This window comes from Equus asinus, chromosome 7, assembly GCF_041296235.1.
Source record: "Equus asinus isolate D_3611 breed Donkey chromosome 7, EquAss-T2T_v2, whole genome shotgun sequence".
Classification (NCBI taxonomy): Eukaryota; Metazoa; Chordata; class Mammalia; order Perissodactyla; family Equidae; genus Equus; species Equus asinus.
Window position 1 is genome coordinate 83981609 of NC_091796.1, and position 13941 is coordinate 83995549.

A 13941-nucleotide genomic window follows, 5' to 3' on the forward strand; every position below is an offset into this window, starting at 1 on the left:
AGAGAAGGCATAAAAACGCTCGAGATTGGAGGAGGGGGATGGGAGAGGACTTGGATGGGAGCTAGAGGCGTTGAAACCAAACTGATCATGTCATGATTTCTCTCACTATTGATCCTGCTTTCAGTTGAGCTGAGTTGCAAATCGACTGAGTTGATTGAGCCATTTGCCTCAAGATCAAATTCTGGCCAAAATATTAGCCCCTGTTCCTGCTCCAACTTCAGGATGTATCCTGAGGTAGAGATTTCATGTTACCAACCTATCTTTATGCTTCATATTGGGAGGTACTGCTGTTACTGCCATGCATGTGTATACGTGTGTATGTCTGCGTGCAAATCTGTGGGCATGTGCTCTTACTGCAGTGTGTGTATGTGTGCGTGTGTGCATGCAAATCTGTGGGTGTGTCTGCAAGGCTGGGTGTGTCCACAAGTCGAGGACAGGATCCTAATGCTTTCCACACTAGGTGCCTGTGAACCCTTTGGTTTCTAAGTTCAGACACGCTCTGTTCCTGTTTGCATCTCTCCTTTCAGAACCAGCTTCCCTCCCCTGCAGCATCTCTGGCACCTGCTCTACTGTCCCTTCTTTATTGATTCATCCATTCAACACAAATGTACTGAGCAGCCACCTGGGTCAGACACACCGCTAGGGACTGAGGATGGAGGAGTGGACAAGGAGGACCCATCCCTGGCTGCCGGGAGCCTACAGTCTAGTGGAGGAAACAGACACCAGAGAACTAACCATACTGACTAATGAATGACGACTGTGGTAAGTGCCTTGGAAGAGAAGCACAGAGAACTAGGGCTGTGCAACGGGAAGCCGAGGGAGAGGGAGCGGGTGCTGACCCTGAGGTGCCATCAGTGTCAGGGTTTGGGTGAGGTTGAACGGGCAGGACAGAGTGCGGAGGCTAAGTGGAGGGCCTGAGGAGGGCGTGTGGGAGAGGACACGTAGGAAGGGGGTGCTGAGGAACTGGGCACAAGGCGGGAGGACCCCAAAGAGTCAGGGGGAGGAAGGCTGGGGGCATGCAGAGGGGAAAGCTGAGATTTGGGGGAGGGGGGGCTGTTGAGGAGGGATAACAGCGGGGTGACCTGGAAGTGACTTGGAGGGAAGGGCAGTGCTGGGTGTGTGCCCCATCCCCAGAAGGGCCAGGCTGTCCTCCTGGGACTGCACAGTGAGTGTGTTGGCCTCAGCTGGGCAGGGATCCCTGGGTGGCTCTCATAGCATCTGAAATCATCTCAGGTATTGCTGGTCTGAGTGCCCCTGCTATAAAGCAAGGAGTGTCAGTGCGGACTCTGCAGCCAGAAAGCCAGAAATGTGCTCCCCTGTTGGGGAGATAAAAGAGCTCTCGGGAGCACCGGGGATGAAGAAGCTTGTTAAGGAATGAGAATAAGGCGGAGAAGACCAGAAAGGTAAGCTGTTGCACAGCAATCTGTCCCAGCAGGAAATACCGACTGTGAAGATACAGAGCTGCCTTCGGATTCTAGTCGTCTCCAGAACCACACAAACGATTGTGCACGAGAGATTCAATGGGCACAGGCAGCCTTTGACTGAGGCTGGACTCCTGCTTGTTACCCCGGCAACTGTGATGGTCCTTATTAAGACAACAGGGATGCTTCCAAGCACCAAGAGGGTAGGGAACTAGGTGGTGGTTGTTAGTGCTATGGAGTGGATTCTGACTCCTCACAATCCTGTGGACCACAGAGCTGAACCCTGCCTGGTGATTTTGCGCCATCCTCTCACCTCTGACGCTCTATCAGACAGTGCTCCACTGCTGTTCACATGGTTTTCATGGTCAATTATTTTGCAAGTGGGCAGCCAGGTCCTTCTTCCTAGTCTGTCTTAGTCTGGAAGCTCTGCTGAAACCTGTCCACCATGGGTGACCCTACTGGTATTTGAAATAACAGTGATATAGCTTTCAGCTTCATAGCAACACACAGCTGCCACAGTATGACAACTGGTGGGTGCTGTGGTTCCCTGTCTGGAAAACGAACCTGGCCCGCAGCAGTGAGAGTGCCAAATCTTACCTCATCTCTAAAGGTACGTGATTCTTGATCCATATGAGTTAATGGTCGTGGAAGGCACTGATCATCTTATCTGCCTGGTTAATAGCTCCTCTATTCCTGGAAACTGCCCCTCTGCCACCTCAATATGGCCCCCTTGGCAGCTGCACCCTTGCCCCCATGGTCACGGTCAATGGGTCCAGGAATGGGCATCTGAGAGTTTGTATTTAGCACAGAAAATCAGGGCAGCCTCTCTCACGCTGTTGAAGCTGTGAAGAGGTGAATCCCCAGCATGGAGAAAACTAATCTTTAGGAAGACAGAAAAGGAAAGCGGACATGCAGGATGCAGTGGACTCTTTGTGTCCCCTCAAAATTCATACGTGGAAATCCAACCTGTAGATAATAGTGTTGGGAGGTGGGCCTTTGGGAGGTGATGGGGTCCTGAGGGTGGAGCCCTCATGAATGGGATCAGTGCCCTTATAAAGGAGACTTCAGAGAGCTCCCTGGCCCCTTCCACCACAGGAGGACACAGGGAGAAGATGCTAATAGAAATAATCAACAACTAAGTTGAAGGGTACAAAATCAACTGACAAAAATCAGTTGCATTTCTACACACTAATAACTAACTAGCAGAAAGGGAATTCAAGAGCACAATCCCATTTACCACTGCAACAAAGAGAATAAGATATCTCGGAATAAATTTGACCAAAGAAGTGAAAGACCTATACTCTGAAAACTATAACACATTATTGAAAGATATTCAAGAAGCTATAAAGAAATGGAAAGATATTCCATGCTCATTGATTGGAAGAACAAACATAGTTCAAATGTTGATATTACCTAAAGCAATCTACAGATTCAATGCAATCCCAATCAGAATTCCAATGACACTTGTCATGGAAATAGAACAAAGAATCTGAAAACTTATATGGATCAACAAAAGACCCCAAAAGCCAAAGCAATCCTGAGAAAGAAACACAAAACTGGAGGCATCACAATCCCAGACTTTTAAATATACTCCAAAGCTATAGTAATCCAAACAGCATGGTACCGGCACAAAAACAGACAAAGAGATCAATGGAACAGAATCGAAAGAAATAAAACCACACATCTACACACAGTTAATCTTTGACAAAGGAGCCAAGAAGTTATGGTGAAAGGAGAATTTCTTGAATGAATGGTGTTGGGAAAACTGGACAGCCACATGCAAAAGAATGAAAGTAGACCGTTATCTTATGCCATACACAAAAATTGACTCAAAATGGATTAAAGACTTGAATGTAAGACCTGAAACCATAACACTCCTAAAAGAAAATATAGATAGTACACTCTTTGACATCAGTCTTAGCAGCATATTTTGAAATACCGTGTCTCCCCAGGTAGGGAAACAAAAGAAAAAATTAACAAATGGGACTACGTCATATTAAAAAGTTTCTGCAAGGCAAAGGAACCCATGAACAAAATGAAAAGATAACCCACCAACTGGGAGAAAATATTTGCAAATCACATATCTGACAATATACGAAGAACTCATAAAACTCAACAACAAAAAACAAACAACCAGATCAAAAAATGGACAGAGGATATGAACAGACATGGAAACAGGCACATGAAAAGATGTTCAACATCACTAATTATTAGGGAAATGCAAATCAAAACTACAATGAGATATCAGCTTACACCTGTGAGAACGGCTTAATTAACAAGACAAAAAATAACAAATGTTGGAGAGGATGCGGAGAAAAAAGCCCTCATACGCTGCTGGTGGGAATGCATACTGGTTCAGCCACTACAGAGATGTCTCAAAAAGTTAAACATAGAAATACCATACGATCCAGCTATGCCACTACTGGGTATTTATCCAAAGAACTGGAAATCAATGACCCACAGAGATTTGTGCACCCCTATGTTGACTGCAGCATTATTCACAATAGCCAAGATGTGGAAGCAACCCAAGTGCCCTTCTACAGATGAATAGATAAAGAAGATGTGGGAAATATAGACTATGGAATACTGCTCAGCAGTGAAAAAAAAAGACAAAATCGTCCCACTTGCAACAATATGGATGGACCTTGAGGGTATGATGTTAAGTGAAATAAGCCAGACAGAGAAAGAAAAATAGCACATGATTTCACTTATATGTGGGAGATAAACCCATGGATAAAGAGAACAGATTAGTAGTTACCAGAGGGGAAGGGGCTTGGGGGTGGGCGAAAGGGGTAAAGGGACACATGTACGGTGACACATAAAAATTAGAGTACTGGGGGGGAGCATGATGAATTCTATACAGAAACTGATACACAATAATGTACACCCGACATAACACAATGTTATAGAACATTACGATCTCAATACAATAATTGAAAAAAAACCCAGAAAATAAAAGAGACTTCAGAGAGCTCCCTTGCGCCTTCTACCATGTGAGACCACAGCCCTTTCTGCCACTGCACCGGTCCCCTCCTCCCTGATGTCTGTGAGCAGCCCCAGTGTTCTCAAAACACGTTCTCTTTGGCTTAAGCTGGTTCAGGTTGCGTATCTGTCACTTGGAATCAGTGCAACAGTGAAGAGAAACGACTACTGAAAACACTGGGTCCAGCCAGCACCCTTGCTTTCCCCAGCTGAGACACCAGGCAGCGCTCTCTGGACGACTCAGACTCAGGGTGGCTGATGGCACGCAGCGCGGGGGCTTCACACCACTGTGGACTTGGGAAGGCTTGAAGGAAATCCATGAAGACTCGGGTTTCATTTGGCACTTGTTTGTTTCTTTCTAATTATTCTGTTTATTCACAGAATTAGGGAGAACCTGAGCCAGCGTCCTGCTTGCAGCCTGGAGGGCGCGTGATGGCAAAGAGGGAAAGAGGAGAGCAGGAATTCAGGACTGGGTAGTTTCCATGAAATTCCATGACTGGACTTTTGTGGGAATTCACACTCTGAATTGAAAGCAGCTTCTCTGGCCTCTTGACCTCACCGTGCCTGAGGCAGCTGTAGGAAGGGGTGGAGGGCAAATAAAGGAAGAGGAGACAGGAACCAGAGGCAGGAGTGATAATAACATAGGGCGCTTTTCCTTCAGAACGTGGCCTCTCTCTCTGCACTATTCACAGGCTGAAGCTGTCACCGTGCTGACTCCTAGCTTCGTCCTTCCTCGTCCACCATCCTATGCAGTCCACCCCCACCGCTGCCCTGCCCACCCCTCCCCACCCTGCATCACTGCCCGAGTTCAGTTCTAAAACTCCATTCTCCCCTCGGTGTCCCCAAGCTCACCCCCGACCTCATGAGTTCTCCACGAAGCAGCCAGAGTATCCTGTCCAGGTGACAAATGTGACAATGTCCCTCACCTGCTTAAAACCTCTTAGGGGCTCCCCTTAGCTCTTAGGATAAAGTACAAAACGTCTACACCATCCAGCGGCTGCCTCTCTCTCTTGCCTTCCCCTCCGCTCACTCTGCTCCAGCCACAATGACTTGGTTCAACTCCTGGAAGGGCCGTGCTCCCTCCTGGCTCAGGGCCTTTGCACCAACTGTTCTCTCTGCCTGGATCCCCTTCCCCTCTCTTTCACCCAATTAGTTGCCACTCTTTCTTAGGATCTAGCTCATCTGTCCTTCTTTACAAATTCTTACAAATAACCCTCATAGCCCTTATCACAATTTAACTTACCTCAGTGGGAGCGTTTGATTGACAGTTGTCCTCCCAACTAGACTGCAAGCTCCATGAGAACAGGGAGAGACAATGATTGTTTCCCTCACCACTGAAACCCCAGCACCGGCCACAGGGCCTGGCTGAGTCTCACCTCCTCCTCCAGACCCCATTCAAACATGTCTGAGAGGCCCTCTTGGGCTCCCCGCTTTGTCAGTCCATGAAGCAGAGTGGACCTCTACCACGCATTTATGGTGCTATGCTGCAACAATTTGCTCATGTGTCTCTCTCAGCCGCAGTGTGTGGACTCCGGGAGGGCTAGGACCACTGCCTTTGTTGTGTTTGTTTCCCCGACACCCAGCACAGTGCTTGGCGTGCAGGGGCTGCCTTGGTGAATAAATGCATCATGGTAAAGACAGCTCCCTGGGCCCGGGTGTCATCCTTCGTAAACCGAGCGGCTGGACCACAGGATTCTGTGTGTCCTTTCTCTCACACTCTGGCTCCAACATCACATAACCCTGCCCGTCAGCGCCTCTCTGCTTTGTCACCCATGTGCTTTAACTGTTGCCCTGGCAATCAGCAAACCTCCCGCCACCACAGGTCCTCTGTTTCGCTATGCAAAGAAAGCCTCACACCTCGGGCTTTCTATAGATTATGCAAAAATAAGCCGTTTTAATAGCTCCTTCCTCTTCGACACATGTTTTTTAGTTAGGTCTTTCTCATGTTTATGCAGCATCTTTCTTTGTATTCTACTTATTAAGAAGCATTTAAAATACATAAAAAGGTATGAAGAATAACATAGTGGACACCCATGAACACACCCAAGTGCGGAGAGCTGAGGACGTGGACCCGTGGACGTGGGTGTTTTCTTCAGTGAAGAACGAATACCATCCGAGGCCTCTCTGGATACAGCCGTGTATTTCCAGGGAACTGAGACAGCGATTTCCAGCACTGCCTCCGGGACAGAGCCCACGTCTCCGTGTCCAGGCGGGGGCTCTCCTCCTGTGTTCCCTTCTAAGGAGAGCGAGGCTCCTTCTCCCCAAGGCCTCGACGCAGCCAGACCACAGTCCCTTCCACGACAGACCCCGAGACCCTCTGAACTGAGGGGACCCCAGAGGGGAAGGCATCCAGAATCCCGCTCAGCACAGGAATGCCCTCCCCGCCGTCCTGCCCTGTGGGCTCCGGGAGATGTGGCCCTGGGCTCCAAACCCGTGGGGGAGGCACCTCAGAAAAGAACAAGGCAAACCTAAGAAACAAGGAGACAGCAGCATTCAGAACAAGCTGCAAGTGTTTTCCCTCAGGTTGAGGCCTTCTGGAGGTGGGACTCATCCAGGAGTTGCATCCCAGAGCTCAGGGCAACCATGCCTTCGTGCCCCTTCTGTGGGCCACATGTCGAGCCAGAGGCTGGGGTTTGAATGTGAGTAGGACACGGTCCACAGGCTGGAGGAACTCACGGTAAGTGGGTGACTTGAAAGGTTAAGAAACACTCATGATGCAGTGTGCCAGGAGCCACTGTGAAGGGGTACGTCCAAGGTGTGAATGAAGCCTCTGAATCACACTTAGGGCATCGGGGAAGGCTTCCTGGAGGAGGGGATGCTTGTCCCGCATTGTGAAGGATGACAAGCGCAGGGCATGATGTGTTCACAAAGCTTGTGGGGAGCTGCAGGTGGTTCCAGCTGCCTGGCGTGAAGGTGGGAGTGGGCAGTGGTGGGAGAGGTGGCCAGAGAGACATCACAAAGGCCTTGTGTGCTCCTCTGAGGAGGGTGAACTTCTGCAAGCTAGGGGCGGCCACTGGAGGAGTGGAGGCAGGGCAGAGGCCTGAAGGGAATTGGGAAGCCCTGGAAAGTGGTGTGGTCGTGAACTGGAGGAGGAAGAACAAGGAGGAGGGGGTCACAGGACCAAGGGGAGATGCCACGAGAGTCTGCACAAGGTGATGTCGAAGGAAAAGGAGAGGAGGGAAGATGGTAAGGAGATCAACGCCCAGGGGACACTGAGAAGGAGGGAAGGGAGGTTCTGGGGATTCTCGGCGTTTGGGTTTGGCTGACCCGGAGCTGGCAGTGCCATTCCCTGACAGAGAGGATCCCAGAAGAGGAGACCTTGTTGTGGTCTTTGGATGACAGCACAGAGGTGAGGCCTCAGTAGAAGGGATAAGGCCTCCACAGAATCTCCAAGAGAGAAAGTCACTAGAAGCAGAAAGAAGGTCAGAGAAGGACAAGCAAGACCAGGATGTGGGTAATAGGGCCTCTGACCACACACCCGGTTCCCCGAGGCGACAGTCTGGCACAGCTTTGGAGGACACAGCATCCCTGAGGTCCCAGCGCTGGAGACTTGGGTGCCTGTTTCAGCACCAACATCATAAACTCCACGATGGAACTGACCACACCCCTAGGCGTCACCTGTGGGCCTCGGTGATGCAAGTCCACCGCCATTCCTTTTGTTTCTATTTTTAAATTTTTGAAGTTTTTTTGATAACCAAGGTTATACATAGTTTAAAGAATCAAGGAGACATGTATCAAAATGTCAATTTCTTTCCTCGTTCCCACTCCCTTGAGGCAATTGCTTTCAGTTCTTATTAGATGATTCTCTTGGTATTTACCTCCATAGCTCTACACAACATGGATATATGGAACCTTCCTGATTATGTCCCTGTCAGGAATCAGCTCCTGACTTTCCAATGTGGCAGACAAAGATTTAGCTCTGTTAACCCCACCCTCATCTCCACCACACACATGTGCCCACTTCCCACTCCCCCATCCTCCTGAAATGCTTCTATCATATTTGGTTATATCAACTTTCAGCGTTCACATTATTATGACTGGGTTCATGCTACTCACAACTGAGTCACTCGAGGTCACCATGATTTTTCCCCTCTCCTTCATAGCCTTTTACATTCCACAGGAGTTAATAGTCTTGTCCCCTCGCCCCCATTTATTTAGTTCTACTTCGTGTTACTTATCACTGGTCCAACCCCTAATTCTCCCCCAATTATGTAGACCCCCTCGCTGTACTTTCAAACACAATTCTATCAGTGTCATCATCTTCATCACATCTTCCCTGGAGCCTTTTGAGCAGCTTTAATCTGAATGGGCTGCTTTCTATGCCCAGCCCATGGCTGTCCTCCTGGGATCTTCCTTCCCATGATCTTGGTGATTCTCATCGCCTGCCTCTCATTTCCTCCCTTGTTTTGGTGGAGTACATCCTTTAGCAGCTTTCTAGAAGAGAGGCTAAGGCTGTAACTTTTTTGAAACTTTGCATGTCATGTGTGAAAATATTTGATTCTCTTCTCATCCTTTTTTCTTTGGTAGTTTAGGTATAGAATTCTAGGCAGGAAATGGTTTTCCTTCAGAAAGCATTTTCCACTGACTTCCAGTTTCCAGGTTCGATGATAACTCTGAAGACATTCTGTTCCTGTTGTTTTGGAAAACATTTTATGAAACCTGTTTTTATCTTTGAAAACCTATTGGATCTCCTCTTTGTCTCAGTTTTCTGAAATTTCATGGCAATGTGTAATTCAACTCAATTCTCCCAAAAGGTGTTGAGAGCTTGCGCTGTATAGCTTCTCTCTCTAAATGCTCCGCTGAATACAGAGATACACACAAGTCGTCAGGAGCTAGAAATACATGGGGAGTGTGGGGATAAGGCAAACAGGATATTGGTGAGTGTTCAGTATTACGCATAGAAATACACATATAAGATTTGTAAGGGCAACATTTTTACAAATTGCAAGTTTTGGTATTTCTTAAGAGGGACAAATCCAGGGTCTCAACCTGATGCATTTCGTTAGCAATTTAGCCTTCCCAGCACTCAGCCAACTTCCAGCCTCCCACACCTCCAGCCTCTGTCGACTGGGTGGAAAGCTGTCAATACTCCTGTGATGTGTTGCCTTCCAAGTTGTGCTCTCCCTGCTGGAGCTGTTGTTGGCCTCTAGGGGGCGAACGTTGCCACCATTCTGCAGAGCGCCAGGACAGGCTGAATTCACTGCCAGAGGCTCCCTCAAGCTCCTTATACAGGCAGTTGCCACAGAACCAAGAACCAGGGCCCCTTTTCCGGAAGCAATCCCTAAAACGCATTTCTCCTTCCCCTTCAAGGTGCATCTATAGACATCTATAGATAGGACATACAGCTAAATAGATGGACTACATAATAAGCTGCTCAATAAATGTTTTTCAAAGGATGAATACAGAATACTTCTCTCCATGTGCTGTCTGCCCAATATCTATATAGCTGGCCTCCCCCCGGTGGGAATCAGCCAAGAGATGGCACCACCCTCGTGGCTGCCAGAGTATTCTTATTGAAAACAATTGACACATTATCCTGTTTAATTCTCAAAACAATCCTATGAGGCAGGTATTTTCAATGCTCATTTTGCAGTTTCAGAGACTGAAGGAGAGAGAGGTTAATTAACTTGCCCAAGATCCCAAAGCTGACAATGGCAGAACAGAGCTTCAGATCTTTTTTTTTCGACTCATTTTTTTTTTTTTTTAAAGATCGGCATATGAGCTAACATCTGTTCCAATCTTCGTCTTGTTTTTTTTTTAACTTCTTCTCCCTAAAGCCCTCCAGTACATGGTTGTATATCTAGTTGTGGGTACCTCTGGTTGTGGCATGTGGGACCCCACCTCAGTGTGACTTGATGAGCGGTGTAATGTCCGCCCCCAGGATCCAACCCGCGAAACCCTGGGCCGCCAAAAGGGGTGTGCGAACTTAACCACTCAGCCATGGGGCCAGCCCCAAGCTTCAGATCTTGAGTAGACTGAATCCAGAGCTCACAATAGATCCCATGGGCTCCAACATAAAAGGCGACCCCAAATACTGCTGAATCCCGGGTTAGACCCCTTGGGACTCGTCGCCAAATGGAAGCATTGCCCCAGAGGAGCATGTGGGAGAGGCTGCATGGGAGCGAACTGAGTAACCTGTCTTACTGTTGCTTGTTCTCATGCTAATTAGCTGTGTGACTCTGATAACACAGTGTGACTCTGTGGGCCTCAGTTTCCATTTGGGTAAAAGGAAGTGAAGAATATATTCTGCAGGCTTTTGGGAGAGGACCTGATGACCTAGGGAAGAGAAACAGTGAAGGTCTCAGAAGGTTCCAGGAGAACCTAGGTTCTGTGCTCCCTGGAGAAGGCTGGGAAACACCGTTGGAATTTCAGGAAGACGGGATGTTGACCTAGTGTGGAAATTCTTAGGTGGGTATGAGACCCCTCTTCAAACATCCCATTATAATGCAAGACCTCAAATTTCCACTGAAAAGTGGGTGCCTCCAAGCAGCCTTCCCTCTCCTGGGAACCAGTGGTTCTAATTCCACCAGAGGTGCCCACAGGTGGCTGCATGTTGAGGTCCCCTGGGGACCTTTAAACATGCAGGTGCCGGGGTCCAGTCTCACAGACCCTGATTTGTGCTGTGGCTGAGGCACTGGGAATGTTAAGAGCTCAGGATGTGATTTTATTGCTCAACCCAAGTTAGTGCCACTGCCCAGAGCTTTAAATTCTTCATTTTGGTCTGAAGGTTAAAAAAGAAAACCATGGGGAGGCAGTGGCACCCAGAGGCTCTCAAACTTTAATGTGCAAACAGACGAATCACCTGGAGATCTCTGAAATGCAGCCTCTAATTCAGTAGGTCCAGGTTGGGGCTGGGCTGCTGCCCTTGGAAGAAGCTTCCAGAGGATGCCCACACTGCTGTCCCCAGACCACACTTGAGCAGCTGGGCTGTAGCTTGAATGAACAGAAATTTGCGTTAGAATGATGGCTCTTCAGGCCAGCTCAGACCTTAAGCACAAAGTTACTTCTCTTCTCTGAGCTGTTTTGTTTTCTGTAAAATGCAGGGAAGCAATACTAACTACATCCCAGGATTCTTGTGATCCTTAAATGAGATAACGCAGTGGTCATGTTTAGCACAATATAACAATCATTAGCTTTTTAATCCTAGGGTAGTCAACACTCACGGAATGCTTACAAACCTGCCAGAATTTTCAAAGTGCTTTCATGCCTTAACTGTTCAAACCTCACAACACTCTGAGGTGCGTCGTGCTATTTTATCGTCCTTATTTCACAGATGAAGACATGAGGCACAGAGAGGTGGAGTACCTTAAGTTACGGTACACACCTAGGAGTAGCTAAGCCGGTGTTTGCACCCAGGGAGAAGCTGGGCTCTTATCCCTCCCCAGGGCTGAAGGGGATCAGTGGGAACAGGCACTTCCGCCCTGCAGGCGTGCCTTTCTGGAGGCGAGGACTTGAGGGCTTACCCTCTGGAAAGGGCTGAGACCAGCAGGCGGCAGCCTAGGGTACATGGGTGCAAAGACCACTTACAGACCCCGCCCAGAGGCAGCGCTGTGCTGGGCCTGTCACCGCAAACCCACCCCGCTAGATCCTCAACGTCTGCGAGCTCCCCTGCACCCTCCGCCCTCAGGGCCCCGCCTAGGAGGCCGCCCGGGCGTCCATCAGGAAAGAACAGCCCTCCCTCACAGGTTCCAGCCCTAGTTCCCCAAGATAGACCATGTCCGCAGGGAAGCAACGAGCACAGCGACTTTCTGCGACTCCGCTTTACCCCAGGAGCGCAACCAGACCGGGACATCCACAAATCTCTCTTTCTGCCAAAAGTTCATTGAGAGTCTGGGAGCCAGCCTAGCGGGGAAAAGTCGGGAAGCCCTCTTCAATTCCCGAGCGCTTTGGGGGCGCCGGGCATCGGTGCGCGCGCGCAGGGATGGGGACCGGCACGGAGGAGCCTCCTTTGGAGAGTCACCTAGGAAGGGCGGAGAGACTTATTTGCGGGGTCCCCGGGAGGGGGAAAATGAATTTGAGGGGCCGTGCGTGGGAGGGAGGTTAACCAGCGGTTTCCATGGCGCCCGGGGCGTGTAAGAGGAATGCACCGCAAGTTGTGGCGAAACAACTGCGCTGCCCGGTCAGCCCGGCTGGAGAAGAAGGGCGGGAGTGGAGGGGGGGCGGGGGGACGCCGGGCTGGACCGGGCGGGGCGGTCACGTGCGCCCGAGGGGGCGAGGCCCCTAGCCGGCCCGGCAGCGAACAGAATCCAGCGAAGTGGCTGCGCAAGGAGCGAACTTCTGCCAGGACGGAGGGGCTCAAAGCGGCCAGACGCCCTGGGACGACTCCAGGCCCCGACGGCCAGGACCCGGCTGAGGCGTCTGCCTTGGCTTGGGGACAGCGGTCGGCGACAGAGGACGCCAAGGAAACGTGGGAGTAGGATCTCGGGGGTGAGCGCAGGGAGGCCCGCTCGCGGCTTTTCCGCAGGCTGGGGTCTCGGTCTATTCGTGGACGGACCGGGGCAAATGCCTCGTCAGCTCTAGGGGACCAGCCGAGGCCATCGTCCCTTAAGACCGCCGGTGTCCTCGGCACCTGTCGAGGGTTCCAGGAGAGGCTGTGGTCATGGTGAATGAAGATCCCAACCAACAGGAGAGCGATGGCACCCCTGCGCAGGAGTCCGCAGTCCGGTCCGACCCCAGCGTCTCGACCCACCCCAGCGTCTCGGCCCACCCCAGCGTCTCGATCCACCCCAGCGTCTCGATCCACCCCAGCGTCTCGATCCACCCCAGCGTCTCTGCGTACCCCAGCAGTTCGGCGCACCCCAGTACCTCAGCCCAACCAGGTGTCTTGGCCCATCCCAGTAGCTCCTGCCCCGAGGACCTTAGCGTGATCAAGGTGAGCAAGCGCCGGTGGGCCGTGGTCCTGGTGTTCAGCTGCTACTCCATGTGCAACGCTTTCCAGTGGATCCAGTACGGCTCCATAAATAACATCTTCATGAACTTCTACGAGGTCAGTGCCTTTGCCATCGACTGGCTGTCCATGTGCTACATGCTGACCTACATCCCTCTTCTCCTGCCAGTGGCCTGGCTGCTGGAGAAGTTCGGCCTCCGCACCATCGCCCTCACCGGCTCAGCTCTCAACTGCCTGGGTGCCTGGGTGAAGTTGGGCAGCCTGAAGCCCCATCTCTTCCCAGTCACCGTGCTGGGCCAGGTCATCTGCTCTGTGGCCCAGGTCTTCATCCTGGGCATGCCCTCCCGCATCGCTTCTGTCTGGTTCGGGGCTAATGAGGTTTCAACAGCCTGCTCCATAGCTGTCTTTGGCAATCAGGTGAGTAGAAGATCTGCGGATGTTCAGAGCAATGGGCGTCATGTCATTGTGAGACTGAGTGGCTTAGGTTGTCCCTAACTGTGTGGGTGGGAGCCTGCAGTTTTCTGACTTCAGCAGTGTTTGTGACTCTGGGTGACTGGCTGGGTGTGACTGACAGTGTGAGTGAGTGGTGATGACTGGGTGACAGTGTGTGAGAGGTTCCTGGTAACAAAAGGAGGGGACCTTTTCTTTCAC

General features: G+C 50.4%; 1 protein-coding gene and 1 long non-coding RNA gene across 2 annotated transcripts in view; both read left to right on the forward strand.

Moving 5' to 3' along the window:
* Window positions 1–26: 26 nt before the first annotated feature.
* Window positions 27–1699, forward strand: LOC139045786 (uncharacterized). Its single transcript, XR_011504882.1, has 3 exons — window positions 27–234; window positions 528–762; window positions 1234–1699. It is a non-coding gene; the product is annotated as an uncharacterized lncRNA (long non-coding RNA).
* A 10905-nt stretch (window positions 1700–12604) lies between these two features.
* LOC106830936 (FLVCR heme transporter 2) overlaps window positions 12605–13941 on the forward strand; it is a 54915-nt gene continuing 53578 nt past the window's right edge. Inside the window, exon 1 of the mRNA XM_044774036.2 lies at window positions 12605–13707. Within this exon, the coding sequence (XP_044629971.1) occupies window positions 13003–13707 (705 nt within the window). The 5' untranslated portion in view covers window positions 12605–13002. The remainder of the gene's footprint in view (window positions 13708–13941) is intronic.